The 18,860-nt window shown below is 46.2% G+C and overlaps 1 protein-coding gene and 1 non-coding gene across 5 annotated transcripts; one reads left to right on the top strand and one right to left on the bottom strand.

Moving 5' to 3' along the window:
• Window positions 1-11,595: 11,595 nt before the first annotated feature.
• On the bottom strand, window positions 11,596-11,686 carry trnai-uau (transfer RNA isoleucine (anticodon UAU)). The gene is given in 2 exon segments: window positions 11,596-11,631; window positions 11,649-11,686. It is a non-coding gene; the product is annotated as a tRNA-Ile (tRNA).
• Window positions 11,687-13,644: 1,958 nt separating this feature from the next.
• haao (3-hydroxyanthranilate 3,4-dioxygenase) lies at window positions 13,645-18,822 on the top strand. 4 transcript variants are annotated; one of them, XM_066696893.1, is made up of 10 exons: window positions 13,645-13,990; window positions 14,983-15,061; window positions 15,894-15,977; window positions 16,146-16,252; window positions 16,595-16,684; window positions 17,018-17,061; window positions 17,237-17,382; window positions 17,492-17,560; window positions 17,689-17,771; window positions 18,032-18,822. In XM_066696893.1, exons 1-10 carry the CDS (start codon window positions 13,902-13,904, stop codon window positions 18,105-18,107), a joined length of 867 nt encoding a protein of 288 aa, XP_066552990.1. In that variant the 5' UTR covers window positions 13,645-13,901; the 3' UTR covers window positions 18,108-18,822. The 4 variants fall into 4 exon arrangements, with proteins under 4 accessions (XP_066552990.1, XP_066552991.1, XP_066552992.1 ...); XM_066696894.1 differs by having other exon boundaries at window positions 13,981-14,036; XM_066696895.1 differs by lacking the exon at window positions 13,645-13,990 and adding an exon at window positions 14,281-14,365.
• The last annotated feature ends 38 nt before the right edge of the window (window positions 18,823-18,860 follow it).

Genomic DNA, 18,860 nt, shown 5'->3' with positions numbered 1-18,860 from the left:
TTTCTTTTGGAAAAAGGATTAAGGTCTTATTTTAAGATGTAATTGGTGTTTTCAGTACAGAGATGATCCTGCAGTTTCAAACCACAAAACACCTGCAGCCTGTGATTAAACCGTTCAGTTACAAAGTCATCAGTGTGTAATGATAGAGCAGTGGTAGAGGGGCATGGAATAGTTGACACAGCTCCTCTCACGGCTTGTCTCACAGTTTCCCACCCCCATCCCTATGTACAGAAATAAAATCAACCCATCCATTGAAACAATTGATATACAAAATGCCACTGACTTGCCTCTGATTCAGTTGCATAATCTAGGCAGCCTGGATACAAGAGCTAGTACCTGCCTGGGGAAGTTAATTAACTGAGGAAAGCAAACAATCTGCAGTAGGATATCTCAGCATGAAATCAAGCCCTGTGAGGCACTGCGTTTCAGATGGCTGCGCCCCCCAAATGTGATTGGCGCGGGGGCAAATCCTGCCTTTATTACCACCCCCGAGCACACCGTTAGATCAGGGGTAGATTATGCGTGTTGTCAGGTGTGTGGATCGACAGGTATGTTTGGATCTGGAAGCCTCGCTGCTCCAGGTGACGGAGAGCGGTGACCAACACCTGTCGGGCAAGTCGCCCCGGGAGTCGGCGTCCCATCCAAGGAATTTGCGGCGGCCCTTTCTCTCCAAACTCTGCAAACTAAAAGGAGGCTTGTTTCCACCCGCAAAGCGCCCTCGGTCCCCTGCCAAAATCCAGGCCTGGATTGCGTTGAAAGGGCGGCCGTGTCAGCGGGTCTGAGGACATTAGCATACCAGCCTTGATGTGCCCGGAGAACGATAGCGCGCCGAAGAAAGATGCCCCTGTCTCTCCCCGTCTCTCTCTCTGTCTCTCTGCTGTCCCTAAGATCAATTTTCTGGCACAGAGTGGCTCTGTGGAATGACAAAATATCCACAAAAGGGAATAAAATAAGTAAAACCGACAAAATGGCTGAAATACGTAACATATGTTTTTTTTCCATCTCTTGTGCTCATCTCCAAAGTGATTTATTTTACATTCATATTACAACTTTGTTTGAAGTCCACGAAAGTGTCATGTCTGACAGTAGCAATCGTAATCTGCAAGAGAAGGGCTCTGCAGAAACCGTCACAGCATTTCTCTCTTGTTTGGTCTAGTCAGCCCAACCACAGCCGAGCATCAGAGTGAGTCGTCTTAATTACGAACGCGACACAACGCTATAACTTACTCTACTGGCTTTGTCTGAGTGCAAAATGCCATTTCCTTTCCCTGAGAACATAAACCCTTCATTTCTGTCTTGCCTTGTGTGTTGCTGATAAAAGATACCAAGGAGTGCAATTACAGAAAGGAATGCGCAAACATGTAACGGCTCTCCATTAATCATCGATTGGCTAATGCAAACACTGGCGTTCGGAGATCGCAGCTGTGACCTTGGCACGTTTTAATGGGCAGCCGGGCAGAATAACCTTCGATTCCTCTCGTCATGGGGTGTGTGGGCCAGCCAATCAGGGTGGCCCTCTCAGAGTCACAAGGGGATGTGTTTACGGGGATTGACACAGCTGGCACAGATGAGGAATACCATCCAAACCACTGTTTATCCTTCCATTGTGACAAGTTTTCTGTCACTTTCCTTTCTTTCCTAATGTGGAGAAGCTCCTTGATCCATCTTTCTGTCCGGGATAATCCTCCCGCAAGCCGACACAAGATAGTGCATCAATCATCTTGTATGCACTATCATCAGGATCAACTCTGACACCCTTCGAATAATGTATCACACCGATAATTAAAAAAACAGTGTCCGTGTCTTGGTTTTTGCAGGCTCTTGCTGTGTACCATGGCCAATACCCAGCTGTTTTGATCCGCTCTGTAGCTTGAAGCAATTGTGGCTCTGGCCCGCGCTCGCAGTCTCTGTGCCATCCCGATATTAATAACGTCTCAATCGTAAATTATGGCAAATCATTTGTAGACAGCTGGAAATATTGACTATTTCTCTCTGGCAGCACGGCACAGAGCGGCCGATGCCATGGGGAAATGAGCGGGAAGCTCCGGTACACAGCCAAACAAATAACATACCACGAGGATAAATCAAACTGCATGATCGTTAACTAAACCAATCGGGGTGAGGAGTCCGAGGGATGGGGGGAAGAGGAATAAGGAGAGACTGACGGGGAAAGCATCAGTTTCCCTCTGAAGAGTCACCAAGCCACTGTGTTGGGCCTGATAAATCATCTCGAGGATCTGCACTTCATTAAGACAGCAGATCAGTGAATAGAGAGAGAGGGAGGGAGGGAGAGAGAGAGAGAGAGTCACTCTAAATGACTCATTCAAACGATTCAAAGCCTTATTCAAGACTTAAAAATACTGTAATTTTCCTTGAAGACATAAATGGTTTTCAAATCCATAAAAACAAATCGGTATATTCTCACCTAAAGTCATTGATAGTCTAGAAATATTTCTCTGAATAGTTTTATTTCCACAGTTCTCCTGGTATGAAATGCAGGTATGAGTCTTCCTAGCAGCACCAAAAAGCCAAATAACATTTGACAAAGCATGACATGGTACCTGCGTGCAGCGGCAGGAAAATCCCCTTTTCTTGCAGCGACAGGAAGCCCGGGTATCGTAAGTGCTGGGGTGCATTAATTAGTCTGGGTCCGGGCTCTTGGGACTAAGCCTGCTTTATGGGGGATTTGAGAGGCGTCCAGAAAGACGTCTGCAAAGAAAGGACCGCACTGAAGTACAGCGACAGTTCCTCACAAAACACTAAGCCTGCAAGAGCTACAGAAAAAAGGCCAAAGAGAAAAAACACAGATGGCGATCCCAGAAGCCCAGAAAAGTTTTTTATAATTAGTTTAACAGAATACAAGGCACGTTATTAGCCTCCAGACCCCCGAGATTTTCCCTGGAGCACGTCTGCGAAACACAATGTTCAGATCGGCCAGGCATTGGCCCTCCTGGAATCTTCCACTGGATTCCTCTTCCCCCCTCCTCTCTGCGCTTCGCTCCTTGCATCTTCGTAATCCACTAAGCGGATATCTACCGCTATTTGGTCCGCCTGTCTTTTCTCTGTCTGGTGTTGGAGACCATTTCGAAACCTCTGGACTGCGGCTGTGCGTGGAGAGTAGCTAGAGGTTAAAGATTTTGGGGTTGAGAAGCTAAGCACAGCAGAGAGGGTGCAGAGAAGAAAGGGGACAGGAATGATCGATCGATACAGATATTGTTAAGCTAGAAAACAGAGTGTTGAGTGACAGAAACGTTCTTCCACATGGGGGCGTCTCCATTTTAAATCTGCCATGTTTACTGTGCCCGGAGCATCCGGGAATAAACTCTAGGCTAACGGGGATGTCCCGGCTTTTCATGAACCTCACACCCTTCCTGAATCGCTCTATCTTTAAATCTCGTCACTTCCAGGCAATGCAAGTTGACGCTACTTAAACCCTCGGTCTCTTGGGTGGAGAACAGAGGGAAAAGAAAGAAAGAAAGAGAGAGAGAGAGAGAGAGGAGTGTGAGTCACTGTGGTTCAGGGTGGAGAACACTTGGGAGATTACAAAAAGGTTTCATTTTTTGGATTCTTTAATCCCAGCTTCCTCGTTATTTGTTTTAATAGTTACAATTTCTAAAAATTCAATCATCCCAACATCATGTTTACTGCAGTTCTCGGAAGAAACAAAAGCACCCAAATCCACCGAAGAATAACCCACTGGAGAGCAGCGAACTGAAACCGTAATGGAAAAAGGCCTGCAGGGCTTAACTAAGACCCAAACTCTGTGAACGTGTTTTGCTTCATCGACAGAAACGTCTTTTGAAAATAAATCAGCTTCATCTAACAATCTTTCCTTCATATCTAACTATTCCTGGGTCGTTAGTAATTACTAATTTCTGGATTGCGCATTATCAACAACAGGTAGGGTTTAAAGACAGGAGCATGCTTTGAAGGGCTTACTAAACAGTTACAACACATTTATAGATCATCGACAACTTTTCGTTGAAGTGCGTCGCCATCTTTTTGTATTAAAACGTATTCTCCTGTTCTACTGCTCCTTCTCCAGACATTACCCCTGGCCAGTTTCACTCTGAAAACCCAATTACATCACGACCGCACTACCAAAGCACAGAAATAAATCAGTTTACTTCAGTTACAGTTTGCCTTCAGGGGTATACACTGTTGATTTGTACCGATTAAAAAAAGCTACAGTGCTAATTATTTCTGCAATTCATTCTGACGGTAGCCTGAGGGTGTCCCTGCGCTGTGGGCCAGCCAGCTGTCATTGCAAATAAATATTCCCTAACAAAGTCAGCTAACCTGTGGCAAACATCACCCTCATTCACTCGAGGTGGAGTTGGATTTAAAATCACGGAGAGAGGGATGCAGGCAAGCCCTTTCGACTGTACGCCCCCAGACGACAACGCACAAACTGATAGTTCTACTACTGTAGTGTGTTAAAGGTGCCATGTTGTAAAGGAGGAAACCGTGACCTGTTTATTCTTTAGTTATTGTAGAGTTTCATCTTGAACCTACTGCGTACTGGCTGACCCTGCAAACCGCCTGTGACTTTTAACACAGTCTGGTGTGCTGTGACCCAGTGCGTTCAGCTGATGTGTGCCAGAAAACACCGGAATGAACCGCAGAGCAAGCCGGGAAGGTCTGAGAACATTGTGCCACCGCCACAGACACACAGATAAACATCACACACCTGAGCCACTATGGGAACAAGGTACGGTCCGCTGAGCAAGGTTTTCTAGCGCAGGATCAATCTCTACACCACTCTGCAAATGTGAAATCTCTGTGCCGCAATTTTTGGCGGTTACCCACGAACACCTGGCCCAGACAGGTTGTTATTTCAGCGTTCGTCTACTGACCCACTGCACAGAGCGACAGCTCCGCCGCCGCGAGCCGACCTGCACATTCAGGACTGGTTTGACGCGATTGCGACACGGAGGCGCGTCTGGGCCCGTCCGGCAGCTGCGCGGCGCTTTAGCGATCGTCAGTCGCTCGATGGGGGGGGGTGCTCTGCTAATTGAAGGAGGTGTCGTGGGAACTGCAGGCAGGGCTCGGGCACTGGTTTTGCAGGTTCGTCAAGCCCGGCACATGTGCTTAATCCTGGGCTCCTGGGAGACCCTATCCACCCTACAAAAAGAGTTTTTGAATGACCTAAGATTACCAAAATGATCCACGATCCATCATGCACTGAAAGAAAACCGCCCACGGGAAGGGGCACAACCTCTGTTCAGTCACTTTCTGCCACAACACAGTTGAATTCTGTGAAAAAACTGCTGATTTGGTGAACACAGTTGAGCTGAGAGAGCGCTTACTAAAACATCAAATATCCTCTGATTTGTCTTTTTTGTGTGTGTTTTTTATAGACCATTATCAATATAGGGGGCCGATTCCACAAATCTCTACTATTTACATTCCTGTGCCTTTTAGTAACATCGCAAACATGTCAGTTTATGTCTGTCTCTATTCTTCATCAAAACATTTCAAATAATAATGAAACTAGAACCCATCGAACAGTCTCTTGTTTACATAAATCTAAATCAACATCAACTCCAGATTACTTCATTCAGCGCAAGACCTACACCCTCCGATTATCTTCTTTCCCCCCAGATCTAAGGCTAATTGAATCTGGCCTCGAGCGCACTAACGAGTGAGTACAGACGAACTTTAAAGCCCCGTCAAAGGGTATTCTTGAATCAGCTGTTCTCTTCCCTAACAACACTCAATTATATGAATTTTATTCATTTAATTTACATCGATGTTCAAAGTGGAAGAGCACTGGAGAGCGGCCAGGAATTACAGCCCACTTACTTGCTTTATAAAGCCTTATCTGTTTAATCAGGGGTCTGCGTTTCAGGATTACAATCTGGCTGGATCAACCTGCTGATTAATCAATCAGGCACGGGGAGCTCAGATCGTTCGGCCACATGCTCGGCTGGTTTTGCTCGGCGCTGTTCAATATTAATAAGCCGAACTAAGGAAACGGCACGGACTGGGGAGATGAGGCGAGGAGGAATCAGAGACGACATGAAAAAGACGGCAAGACGCACTGAATGTCAGGGAAACGCTGGGATTTCCAAGACTCTTTAAAGACATCGGCACGTTCACTGAGACTCATTACTTCCCAGCAGCAGCAGTAGCAGCCGTACAGGTGATAACACAAGCTCATTAAAAGCAAGGTTAATGGAAGCAGAGGCATGTAACTTAGGGATTCTTGCAGTGCAGTTATTATGGTATGCCTGGACGCCATTAGTGCTAACAGACTGCTACCTGAGAGGAGAAATCCCTCATAACCTCCTATTCTGGTTCAATTCTGCTCCCTGGAAGAAAGGAAGCTGGACGTGAGCTCTGAGGTGAAGCAGATCTGCTAAAAGGATCTTGTCAACGTGGGTGGAAAGATATAATATATTATTTTAATTTCCCTTGTAAGAATACTTTAATGACACTCAAACCGACATCTGAAAGTCATGCCTCAGGTCAGGGCGCGTGTCCAAGAGTGCTTTTGTTTTTTCTGTAGGGATGTTTTTAACATTTGAAAGGGAATCAAGTTGCACTATGCTGGATGAGCGCGGCCTCGTCGCTGTAACTCTCACACACGGTACGAGCAAATGGTTCACCAGATACTTTTACGCAACCGTCTACAATGAGGCTGTAACTGTCTTCGTAAGCATTAATGATGAAAATGATCTTCATCAGTTCATCCTCCCCCCAAACAATGAACATGCCGAGAGCTCATGGAAGTGAAATATTGTGATGCTGATGTTGAGTTACAATTCCTTGTCACATGAATATGAATCTGCTGGGGTCAGGGTGGAAATAAGATTAAGACCATAAGAGTGTGTCTAGTCGAGAGGAGCCCATTCGCCCTATCGTGCTTGTTTGGCGTCCATTAATAACTAAGTGATCCAAGGATCCTATCCAGTCTGTTTGTGAATGTTCCCACATTGTCTCTTCAGCCACATCGCTGGGGAGTTTGTTCAGATTGTGACGCCTCTCTGTGTGAAGAAGTGTCTCCTGTTTTCTGTCTTGAATGCCTTGAAGCCCAATTTCCATTTGTGTCCCCGGGTGCGTGTGTCCCTGCTGATCTGGAAAAGCTCCTCCGGTTTGATGTGGTCGATGCCTTTCATGATTTTAAAGACTTGGATCAAGTCCCCACGTAGTCTCCTCTGTTCCAGGGTGAAAAGGTTCAGTTCCCTCTCAGTAGGACATTCCCTTCCCGCCTCCCCACACGACCTCCTAGTTCCTCTACCTGCTCCCTTCCGCATGGAGAGGAGGCAGAAGTCGTTTCCAGATGAATGCCTTTCTGAGAAAGCGAGAGAGGCCCCCGTGACCTTGGCTTCAGTTGGCCGCCGGATCCACAAGGCCGACCGACTCTGATGCCAAGATAAACCAGAAGCAAAACAATGTCGACGTCGACAACACAACACGGGAGGGAAGCAGATCTGAAAATCCAGACTAATTAAGATATCAAATGTATTTTCCTCATAATTGACCTTTTTACTCCTGGGATATTTAAAAGAAGCTTTGTTATTATTAATATTACTACTATTCATTTTGTTTGGGGTTTTTGTTAATGGGAACTTGGAACGCATGCTGTCGATTTCATTTCTGTACATTTTTGGCTTTAGCAAAACAGAAAACTCTCGGAATATCATGATTTTTATTTGTTTTAAATAATTAAGTTCTCAGAGGAGCAGTAGTTTGAGAAGGCAGAGTTGGCCGGTGTTTGTACACAGTACCGCCAAGCACAGAATTAAAACTGATAATGGGACACAACCCCCATTAATCCTGCGCTTATTTACAGTGACTCCCCAGCAGATTGCAACTCTATTTGCTAAAAAGGAATGTAAATATTAATGAAACTCTGCGGCCTTATTATTATTATTACAGACAAACCAAAGAAAACTGCAGTGAAGCTGTCGATCACTGTAGTATGTATCATTCATTTACAATACCTTAGCTGCTATTGAAGTGGTAGTTTTGCAGAGTGTGAGATTGAACAAATGCCATTTCACAGGAATTGACTCGTGGAAGTAATATTTTCTTTCGTGGGAACAAGTGGGATCTTTACTAATCAGCCTGGGAATTCTGCAGAGCCGTTCAGATCAAGGTATTTCATTAATTTCAGCTTCGGACGAAACAATGCGTAAACCCGGGCGAGTAAAGGTACCGTGGCGCTGTCGTTTATTGGGTATGAAGCAGTGCCAGGCATTTTACCAGTCCCAACACTGTTGTAATTGCTCCCTCGGGGGCGAATGCACAACACTTGAACCAAAAACAACTCTGAGGTGGCAGTAATTATATCTAGATCTGAGTATATGTCACAGGGTTCTTAATCAGTCTTAATAACCTTTAATTACTGCGATGTTGCAAGTTTGCAAACTGTTAAACGCTCACTTTGCCCGGGGGGGTGGGGATTAAAGGCACTTATTTCCTGCAGGCAGACGAGGGCAGGAGGCAACTCTCAGGGCAAAAGTTGGGAGAGGCCGACAGGACTGCTCTCTACACAGAAACGTCTCATATTGCCGTCATAGCGGACGTAAGAGCTCGTTCCTTTTTGACAATAATTCGGTTTTAAAAGCTGCCCAATTCCATTAAACACACATTCCTTGTTCTTATCTTCACACTTTGCTGGTTATTACATTTTTCTGAATTGAGCAGTTACATCTGTGCAGACGCAGAGGTCAGGGCAGATTTTTGGCAGGCCGGGTTTCAGTGGCGTTATGGGCCTTAAAGGGGTTGGTCAGTACGAGCGCCCCCGCCTGGCTGGATTGAAGCAGCTCTACTGGTTTGAAAAGGTAGACAACAGTGCCATCCAGTGGCCATGCAGGGTTGCCACAGAATAGTTCATAAGTAGTTAGACTAGAACTCTGTCCAATTCATTAGGATTCATGTCTTATGAATTCTGTCAGCTTCTCTAAATGATCGTGCCGTTTTCAATACTCATTTCCACCTCATCCAAGCTGAATTGACACCTATATTACTGTGGGCCCAGTTTGCTGCCTCGGTCCATAAAAACACTGTTACCTTTATCACAAAACTAAATCATATTTAAAATACAGGACAACTGCTGTGGGTGGGGAATCTCAGCCATACAAAATAAAAACACATCCCTCCGGCACCCCTCCTCTCTGCGCTGGCACAGCGGGGATGTGGGCAGAGTCCGGAGATGTGCGCCGCTCGCTCACAGAGGAAGCTCTTCATGTGCGCCTGGCCCGGGCTGACTGCTGCTCTGAGGAGGATCTGGCTCCCGGGCCGCCCGTGTCCCTGGCTGGCGCTCTGAGAGACACGCGGTCTCAGACTTGGCCAAAAGATCTCTCTCCTCGGCACTGATGGATGGAAAGTGAAAATGTGGGAAAGTCAGGAGTCTGACCAGCCTGCCAAGCCAGGGGAGCAGGGGAGCAGGCAGCAGGTTTCCCAGGAACGGTTTGTTGTTGTGAAGAACATAGCTGTGGTTTGAAACAGGGTCAGAACAGAGCGGAGGGATATGAGGGGAAACGCTTACAGACTGTTAAGGCTACTTTCAGACAAAGAGTGGTTAATAATACTGTAAATCATTGTCAAGCACTGTTTTTGAAGCCACAGAGACGTGTCTTTTTCACTCTTCTAACCAGAGGACCCCAATTCAGGACCCACAGGCAGAAGGCGAGAACGTTTAGATATCCTTCCAGCACCTCCTCGTCCGAGGTGGGCACTTAGTCCGCAACACAAAGACACTGGGTATTAAAAGCAGTGTCCGCACGAACAAATCGAACAGCACAGACAGGGTTAGAGCGCAATCAACCGTCTGTCACAGCAGCCAACAGAAATCAGGCTCAGCTGATGCAGGCACATCGCCGGGCAGCGGTTCATCCCCCACAACATCAGAGAAGACCAAAACCCATCACCTTCCCATGATTCAGTACCATCGAACTGACTTTGACTTCCACCAATGCCACGACTCTCCTCTGAATACCCAGAATGCACTTCAACAGGAGCCCCGACTGGACACACAGCACCGGACACCTCGTGTTTATGTGGCACATGTCCAGTCTTTATCTCCTGATCGTTGCTTCTCGGTCTAAACAACCACAAGAGGGGCTTCTTCCTCGGTGGCCATGGCCCGACCGCGTCCAGCGCCGGCCGTCAAGGACCGCACACCCTTGAGCTCGGCGAGAAGAGATGGCCTGGCCTCGCCTGCCCGGCGGGGGGATAAAAATAGCACAGGCTGCTGTTCCTATCATCAGACAAGTGCTGAAGGACGGGCTTCATTATCAGCTGGTGAGGCGGGTCTGCATCTCTCTTTAAACGCTCTGAATAATACATATCCATGATTGTGCAGTTGTTTAGTGCCCTCTACTGGCACCGCAGGGAGAAAAGTGCTCAGTTTGAAAAAGCACCTTCTCCTTTGCATTACAGCACAGACAGCTGGAGGCCTTTCTCCCGAAACTGATCCGGACTCATCAAGATGGGGTCCATCCTGTGCGCGCTGCAGTCCCCGGAGAAGGAGTCAGCAAACACGTTTTCAGAAGTTGCGTCTGCACGTTGTTCTGTTTTTCAAGGCGGTCTATTACTTTGGAGAGGATCCCTAAAGAAGCCAAAACAAAACCACAGAAACGTGGGGTTACAAGTGATTTATTTGAAAAGAAAAACAGCTGTTCTCTTTGCATCATCATTATATATTATATAATACTATTTTATTGGATTTAGTATATAATACATGCAAGCTTTGTCCACAGTTTTGTCACACCAGCGTGTAAAGGTCACTCAACAACACGCACGACGCGTCTGGGTGACCTCGGCGTCCAGGGGTCATGTCAGAGATGTGCTCTTGCAGCGCAGATGTCCACACTGCTGCGCAGATCTGCAGGATCACAGCGCACCCATTGGTGGAATACTGCGCTGCGCCAGCACGACCTGGCGCGTCTCTGACACAGAGGATTGTGGGTAACCGGATACGCTGCTCACAGGCGCAGCTGCCATCTTACCTGGGGGCTGAACTACTGAACGACACCGTCATCACCGCCGAGCCGCGTCATTCTCACAGATGACGTACTAGACACAAAAATGTAACACATTGTGAAAATGTTCGCTTATTTTTAAAAAAGAAATAGAAATGATGGATTCCGATATCATTTCGTGAAAGGTGTTTTAATATAGTCACCCGTTGAAACGTGGCTCACTTTCAAGATTTGCGCCTTTTATTGCTCACTGGCATCTTTTTGGAAGCTTTTATTTATGATGATAATTAATGATCTCACTTGCCAGAAAGTAGATATGATCACTCCATTGTCTCCCGCCGCAAAGTGAGACTAGATACCGAGATAATGAATCCCCCATGTGTGTAATTAAACTAAAATATTGAAAAATAATAATATCCATATCTCTATACAAATAAAGGCATGTTTATGACAATGCATACTGTGTTGTAAACGGATGCATATTGTAGTGATATAATTGCACTACTCTGCACCTGCGCCGTAATGGAAACGTAAATGTTTTCAGCAAAACTGTTGTAATACCAGTAAAGCTTCCTGAATCAGACAGACAAGCCTGATCTCCGGTTTGTGCGCCTGCGGCCGGGGTGAGGGGTAAAATGCGGGCTGGGGGCAAAAAGCTCTGTGCTCCAGGTGAGGCTCGAACTCACAACCTCGGCATGGCCTGTCGTACTGCTGTATAAGTACCGCGCGCTAACCGATTGCGCCACTGGAGCTCCTCTGGTCTGCGCCAAACCTCGCCCCATATCCCCAAAGCCCCGCACCGGCCCCGCACCCGAGGGGGAACCGCACGCTTTCACTGTGCAGCCCGTGCATGTGCGGGTCTGCAGCCTGACCGTGCAAACACCGGCTGCGGGTTTCCACCGTGCGGGCGCTGCTGCTGCTCAACGGGGCTGCGGGCGCCGCTGCTCGGCTCGTCCGATGCTCATTTCGGTCACCTCTCTCACACAGCGGGCACAGGCGATCCTGCGCCGGGACATCCGTGCCAGTCTAAGCAGAGGCAGGGTTTGGGGACAGGGGCCGGGAACACGGGGGAGCACGCACGGTAAATGCAGGCGCTGCCGCGGTCTGCGCAGGGGAAGCAGCAGCCCTGTCTCCCTCCTCCGGGCTGCAGTGCGCCCAGCCTCCGCCAGGAGTCACTGCAGTCACCAGGCCGGCCCTCCAGCACTACACTGTTTATGCGGTGCGGATATGTAGATTATTTGGTTATTTAGGACAGCATGGTCTTGTTCTCAGCTGCTCCAGCTTTTTTGTTTTGTTTTTGTTTTTAATGAAACTGAAGGTCTGTAGTTTGAAAGCAGAGTCTGCAAAAGCGTGGTGCTCCAATGGAAATAAACACCTCCCTCTCTCTCTCTCTCTCTCTCTCTCTCTCTCTCTCTCTCTCTCTCTCTATATATATATATATATATATATATATATATATATATATATATATAATGTGAATAGCTTCATTCGCCTATGCCAGGGGCTTTCAAACCGGTCCTGGAGGACCCCCTGCCCTGCTGGTTTTTGTTCCAAACGAGGTTTTAATTGCTTAATTGAATCCTCAATTGACCTAACAAAGCAATACACCATTCAATTAAGCAATTAAGACCTTGATTGGAACAAAAAACAGTAGGGCAGAGGGTCCTCCAGGACCGGTTTGAAAACCTCTGGCCCCTATGTCATGAAAATAACTATAACGGTGTGTGTTTGTTGAATAACTTTCTACTGCGCATCTCAATCCCCCTCTCATGTGATGGAAAATAGCTCTGTGGTTCTGCCCATGAGAAGTGTGTTGTTTATGAGGAGACATTGGCAGTAAATGTCCAGCTCGTCAGAGGGATCAGCAGCTCGTAAAGAAAATAATATGCGCCCGGCTGCACGTCCACAGTCTTATCTAGGAATATCTTTGTTAATCATTCAGAAGTTCAAAGTCACCAGATTTCACAACCGGCCTCTCTGCTGAGGGGCTGCATGGTAGGACAGTGTGCTAAATGTTCAGTCATTCATTGTTTGACTGGCATATGCGTGTAGCACAGTGACATTGCATAATAAAGCAGGGTTGTGTTTGTGACTTACACATGCCTCTGCTTTATCTCCTGTCTATAGGATTATGTCTCAAATATAAATAATTTCCTTATAGGCAACACATATTCTTTAAATAGCAGATATTCGTTTTTCTTAATAAAAACTTCAATATATTAGTGTTGTTGTGTTACTGCTGATGACAGACAAAATGCATTTGAAAGGTATGGGGAAACAATCATGTTACAATGCAAGGTTTGCATAACAGACAACGATATATTATGTATAGCGCCTTTCTAGCGCTCAGCTGATCCACAGCAGACAATGCAGCGCCTGTGTTTCTTCCTGTTACTGATTCTTGGGATTTGCACAGATTTCTCAATGCATTTTGAATGAGTAACCCAACCAGTCACATGTTTTCAGTGTTATTCTGTTCATTTAACGGCATGGGATTTGAACAAAAAGAGTTGCCTACTTTCTGTGTATATATATCATATTGAATTGAAGTTAAAAATCATCAACAGATCATTATAGCGCTAAAAGGTACTTATTGGGAAAATGTGCATTCATTAATTTCGATGTGCATCATCTCCAGGCAGTCGTTTCTTTGATGTGGCGACACCTGCTTTCTTCACTGAATGAATAGCAATCCCTCAGTGTGACTTCACATTAAAAAGAGAAACTATTGTGACTGAGCGGAAATGGGAAGATCTTTGCAATGACTGTTATTGAGAAAAGGGAATTTAACTTTCACCCAAAAGCCAGCTGGCTCCTCCCTCGGTTTCCAATCTGCCATGAACTTTAGTTTCTCTATCGATCACTACATGAACCATCAGTGAAGGCTACGGAGAGCCAGCCAGGTTGTGTTTCAGGATTAATATAATAACACAATTATAAGGGGAAGGACTCTACAGGACCCCAGACATGGACACGGATGGCCTGCAGATCAATGTAGATCAATGGATTGACCAAAATGAAGCTGATTTCCTCCCACCGGTTTGCAACAAACTCATGTGAGTGTCCGGGCTGCTTGGCTCTCCTGATGCGCTCGCTTGCAAGGTGCGCAATTCGGGGTTTCTCTCCTCAGCGCAATTATGTTACAATTATGTGCGCACAGGCGGCGCCACTTGGACATGAAACCGCAAGCAGCTGTTCTCACTTCATGTGTGCACGACTAAATCAGTGTCAAAGTAATCAGGAAGCTCAACTTAGCATCTGCAGCTATGAGCAAGAAATGCAACACAGTAAACACACAACTGCAGCCCACAGCAGAGGGACGTGAACAAGATCCAGTACAAAATGCCGCGGAAGTTTACATGAAAGCAGGAATTATGGCAATAAACCCATCAGCGCCAAAACTGCAGCCAAATCAGCTGCAATTACAACTAGTACGGATGTAGTTATCAGTTTGGCCAGCTTATTGTTAATGTTGTTTTTATTATGCAATTGTAGTGGGGGCATTTACTTTTATTATTCTCTTTATAGTCTGTATATTGTTCATTCTGTTTTTTCTATAATCATCAGTTTGTATTTACTCCTTTCTGGGGGCTACTTTAGTTTAATGGATTGTAAGTGGCTATTGTCTTTAGGAGAGTCAATCTCCAAAACAGTACAAAGGTTGTGTGTTTTGGGGACACAGGTGTTTGGTTGAGGACTTAAAACAATGTCTTTGATATACATCTGCTGCCTGTAGAAAGGTGGCCAGCACCAATCAGCACATCAAGCACAAAGAGGACAGTAACACACTCAGGCCTGCGTGGTCAATTCGCACAGCTGTTTTTTTACCAGATGTGATCACTTCTGATAGATGAGACTGCAGCCTGTTATCTGTCTGGAGATTTAAAAGTCCAACTCACATCCTTAGTTCTTTTCTTCACGTCCCGTGAGATGATTTGAGTATGAATTGTTTTGTAATAAACTTGTTTACTTCTTCATCGGTGGATCACGAGAATTAGTTACCACTACATTATGGTCATAATAATGTCATGTTATGTTTTCAATGCAGGCACTTTTCCCAGCTGAACATCATGTTTGTCGGAGGTCCGAACACCAGGAAGGACTATCACATTGAGGAGGGCGAGGAGGTGAGCTGACAGTCCCACATTTCACATGGATTGACCCTGGGGGGGTTGTGCAAAAACTATTTCAAGGGTTCAGTTTGGCTCATGCACAGATTATGCAGAAGTTTACTATTTATTTTCTGAACAGGCAATTTTGGGAATTGACGAAGTTATCAGGAAAAGAAAAGATCAGAAAGGGCGACTTCCAATAGCAGGTTTCTTCAGTTTCTGGGAAATGTCATGTGAAATATTCCAGAGTAGCTTGTCACATTTTCCTCGTTCTGTGGTATTTGGGAGGGTTTTAAATAAGGTCATGACTGTTTTCCTGTCTTATTTTTAATCATGCATCCCTCTATTGATCAGGCTGGTCCAGTTGGCTGTCTAATCTCCTCTGACTCACATGTTTCCCACACTTTGCATCGCATGGGATACTGGCTTTTAGTTGTGGGAGACTATTCTCGTAATAACTGCAATTTACGCCAAGTTGTCACTTTGTTTATACATGGGGATCACAAAGTAATTTCATTTGACACAAAGTATTAAGGCAGTAAGGTCACTCCAAAGGTCCCTTGAGTCTGAATATTTGTAGTCCCAGATGTTTACAATATCATGGAAACTTTTTAACTTCAGGATCAGATGTCTTTTGCCACAATTTATTTAGTGTTTTCACTTTACATAAGTTAAAGTCTCCCACTGAAGTGAGCACAGCAAAATCTGTCTGCTTCACATAATTCACTTGCTGGGAAAGATACTACTTATCAGAAGTGTCCATTAACACCGAATGAGAGAAACAATGCAATGTGAAAATGGTCTCTGGTCTTAGCAAAACATGTCCAACTCTACCCCTGTCCTGCAGCTGTTCTTCCAGCTCCGCGGGGACATGTGTCTGAAGGTGATCGAGCACGGGAAGCACAAGGACGTGCACATCCGAGAGGGGGAGGTGAGTCCTGGTCACTCGCCGCTAGGAACTCGATATCTGCTGTTATAATAACTCTAGTAATGTTATAATGACACCTACGGATATCATACCATCAACTGGCAGTCAGTAACGGAACAGCAGAGCCCTATACTGTGTGTGGTATAGGTGATGCTGTGTGTGTGTGCGCAGATGTTCCTGCTGCCCGCGCGCATCCCTCACTCCCCGCAGAGGCAGGCCAACACAGTGGGGCTGGTGGTGGAGAGGAGGAGGCTGAAGACCGAGACGGACGGCCTGAGGTACAGTATGAAACTACAGAAACACAGGGCTTCCCACAGCAGGGAGAGAGAGAAGAACAACAAGCTTTCTTAGAAACTGTCTTTAGTAAACATCTCCAGCACCTCATGACTTGAGGGCAACATCGCCTGTCCTGCTTGCTCATGATATGATGGTCAAACATGATGGTTTCCCAGCAGAGGGCAGTAAAGAGGCGTTTAAAAGCATCCTCTGGAGCAGGTCTGGTGTGACCATGTATGTGCATTTCAGATCACCGTGAGCCACGCTAGACCCAAGGAGAGGAAGGCAGCACTGTCTCCCAGTACTAAAGCGTGTCTGCTCAGCTCTGTGCTCTGCGGTTGCAGGTACTACGTTGAGGGCACCACGGACGTGCTGTTCGAGAGGTGGTTCTACTGTGAAAACCTGGGGACCCAGCTGGTGCCGGTGATTCAGGAGTGAGTCCTCTGTGGAGACGTGAACGCTCGGAGAGGTCAGGTCTCGTGACGAGCAGCCCACCGGCAAGAGCGACTGAGACAGAAGGATGCAATTTCTGTATTGAAATGAACAGGAAGAGATCTATAATAACTCCCCCCACCCTTCACAGCAATAAACCACAGAGCCCTGCAGCCTTCTTTCATCCCATCAAGGGAAGAAGTGCATGTTAGGAAGTACAGTCTGACTCCCTTGCTATTTCACGCCCTCATGTATCTCTACAGCTGCTGTTATTGCTCGTAACCTGAGCCGTGCTCTCACACCGCAGCGCTGATTGCATCTTTTCTGTTTTAAAGGTTCTTCAATTCCGAGCAGCAACGGACGGGCAAACCCAAACCAGGTTCCTTCTTTTATCCATTTATCGTGTTGTTTTGTGTTGTGTAAATGAGCACAGGGCTTCATACACTGCTAGCGTAATCCCGTGCCTAAGCTCAAGCGTTCCAGTGGCTGCGCTGCCTGTGGGTGTCGGGGTCGGGAAACGCATGTTTGTGTGACTGGTTTCTGTGCCGAAACAGAGGAGCTGCTGAAACGGCCGCCGTTCCCCATGAACACCACCCACGTGATGGTGCCGTTCTCGCTCCGGGACTGGATCGACAAGAACCGCCAGGCCGTGGCCAAGGGTCGCGCGCTGGACATGTTTGGGGCTCAGTTTGAGACTGAGGTATTTTATACTTTAGTCCACTGGAGGACTGTGTTTAACTCCCCTTAGACATCGTCTGGAGGTCTCTGGATGTCACTGACTTCAGCGCTCATCTCTGCTTTCCTCACAGACGGTTCTGTACGGGTCAGGAGAGAGCAATGGATGCAGGAGCAACGTGGACACGTGGATTTGGCAACTGGTACGTCTCCATGTGACGTGTGTGCAGCCCTGGCAGATCATTCTCCATAACGGTCATCTCTCGGCCAGCAAACACAAACCCACAATCTCTCTCTCTCTCTCTCTCTCTCTCACCCTCTCTCTCTGCAGGAGGGAACGTCTCAGGTGACCCTGAACGGCCAGGCGTTGTCTCTGTCACGTGGGGACAGTCTGCTCATCCCGGGACAGAGCGAGTGAGTGAGCGAGATGGACGAGGGTGGGGGGGGGGAGAGAGGGAGATTCTGTATCGAGGATCGAGTCAACACGGTGCTGTAAACGCAAACGGCTCCCCTTTGTCTTGGAACTTGTTTTCTAGTTTGACTCCTGTTAGATCCAGCGGCCCGGGGGTGTGGGCTCCCTGCCAGCGCTCTGCAAAACTGCTGACCTTCGGGGGTCTCGAGTGTTTGTACTGTGCAGCCTCTGATCTCTGCTCCACGTTGTCTCATCCTCTCAGGTACAGCTGGAAAAGAGCCAGCGATAGCATAGCCCTGTATGTGGTGCAAGATCCCGAGAGGAAGAGACCGCACTGAGTCCACAGACAGCAACCGAAGCACCACGGCAGCATTGCAATCCAGCATTTGGAGTTCATTTGCAGACCTCAGTCCTGGCTTGATTTGCAGTAGTGTGTGAATTCTTTTTTCGTGTCTCTTACTACTGTGAAAATTGCTGCTGGCAAAGGTTTAAGCTTCGCCGAGTGAAGAGTCATCTGCTCTTAACAGATAATTTTTATTTGATTTACTGGTAACTCTAATCTATAATGTAGGTACAAACATGGTCTGACATTCGGACACAATTATCAAGGTAAATCAAAGGATGTGTGGTCAAAATCTATCTTTGAAAGATAATTTAAACAACAGATTATATCCTGTTTCAGCTCTGAGAATATGGCTGTTGTTTAAGTGAAGTTGGGAGAATTGTATAATTTTAAATATATCCTTAAATGTTTTGTAGCTGTAGATTTATATATAAAGGTTATGAAACACTAGTAGAAGCTCATTGACCTTTTACCACTTTAGATGAGATGTATGCCAATTTGTCATATTCTCTGTATCTATGCAATATTGTACAATAATAAGATAAACTGATAATATATAGAAGAATAACTAATTGAATTGGTTGCACAATAAGTTATTGAAAGAGATCTAAGATTAACACATCTAGTAAACTTTGAGGCTTTGAGAAAACGTGTAAAAGTAGATGCATTTTAACTGAGATTTGTTTTGTGAAATAAAGTAATGTTGTGTACCCTATTGTCAGGCGTATTTCTTATATAAACCCTTTAC

This window comes from Amia ocellicauda, chromosome 23 (assembly GCF_036373705.1).
Source record: "Amia ocellicauda isolate fAmiCal2 chromosome 23, fAmiCal2.hap1, whole genome shotgun sequence".
NCBI classification, from domain to species: domain Eukaryota; kingdom Metazoa; phylum Chordata; class Actinopteri; order Amiiformes; family Amiidae; genus Amia; species Amia ocellicauda.
The sequence above is the reverse complement of the archived record's forward strand: the minus strand, read 5'-3'. Positions and strand labels throughout refer to the sequence as shown.

What these genes read in the sequence shown, in the direction of transcription:
- haao (XM_066696893.1), top strand. Translation starts at nt 13,902, where the DNA reads ATGGACACGGATGGCCTGCAGATCAATGTAGATCAATGGATTGACCAA. An exon ending in TGCACATCCGAGAGGGGGAG is followed by an intron (nt 15,978 to 16,145) that starts GTGAGTCCTGGT and finishes GTGTGTGCGCAG; the next exon opens with ATGTTCCTGCTGCCCGCGCG. An exon ending in CTCATCCCGGGACAGAGCGA is followed by an intron (nt 17,772 to 18,031) that starts GTGAGTGAGCGA and finishes TCATCCTCTCAG; the next exon opens with GTACAGCTGGAAAAGAGCCA.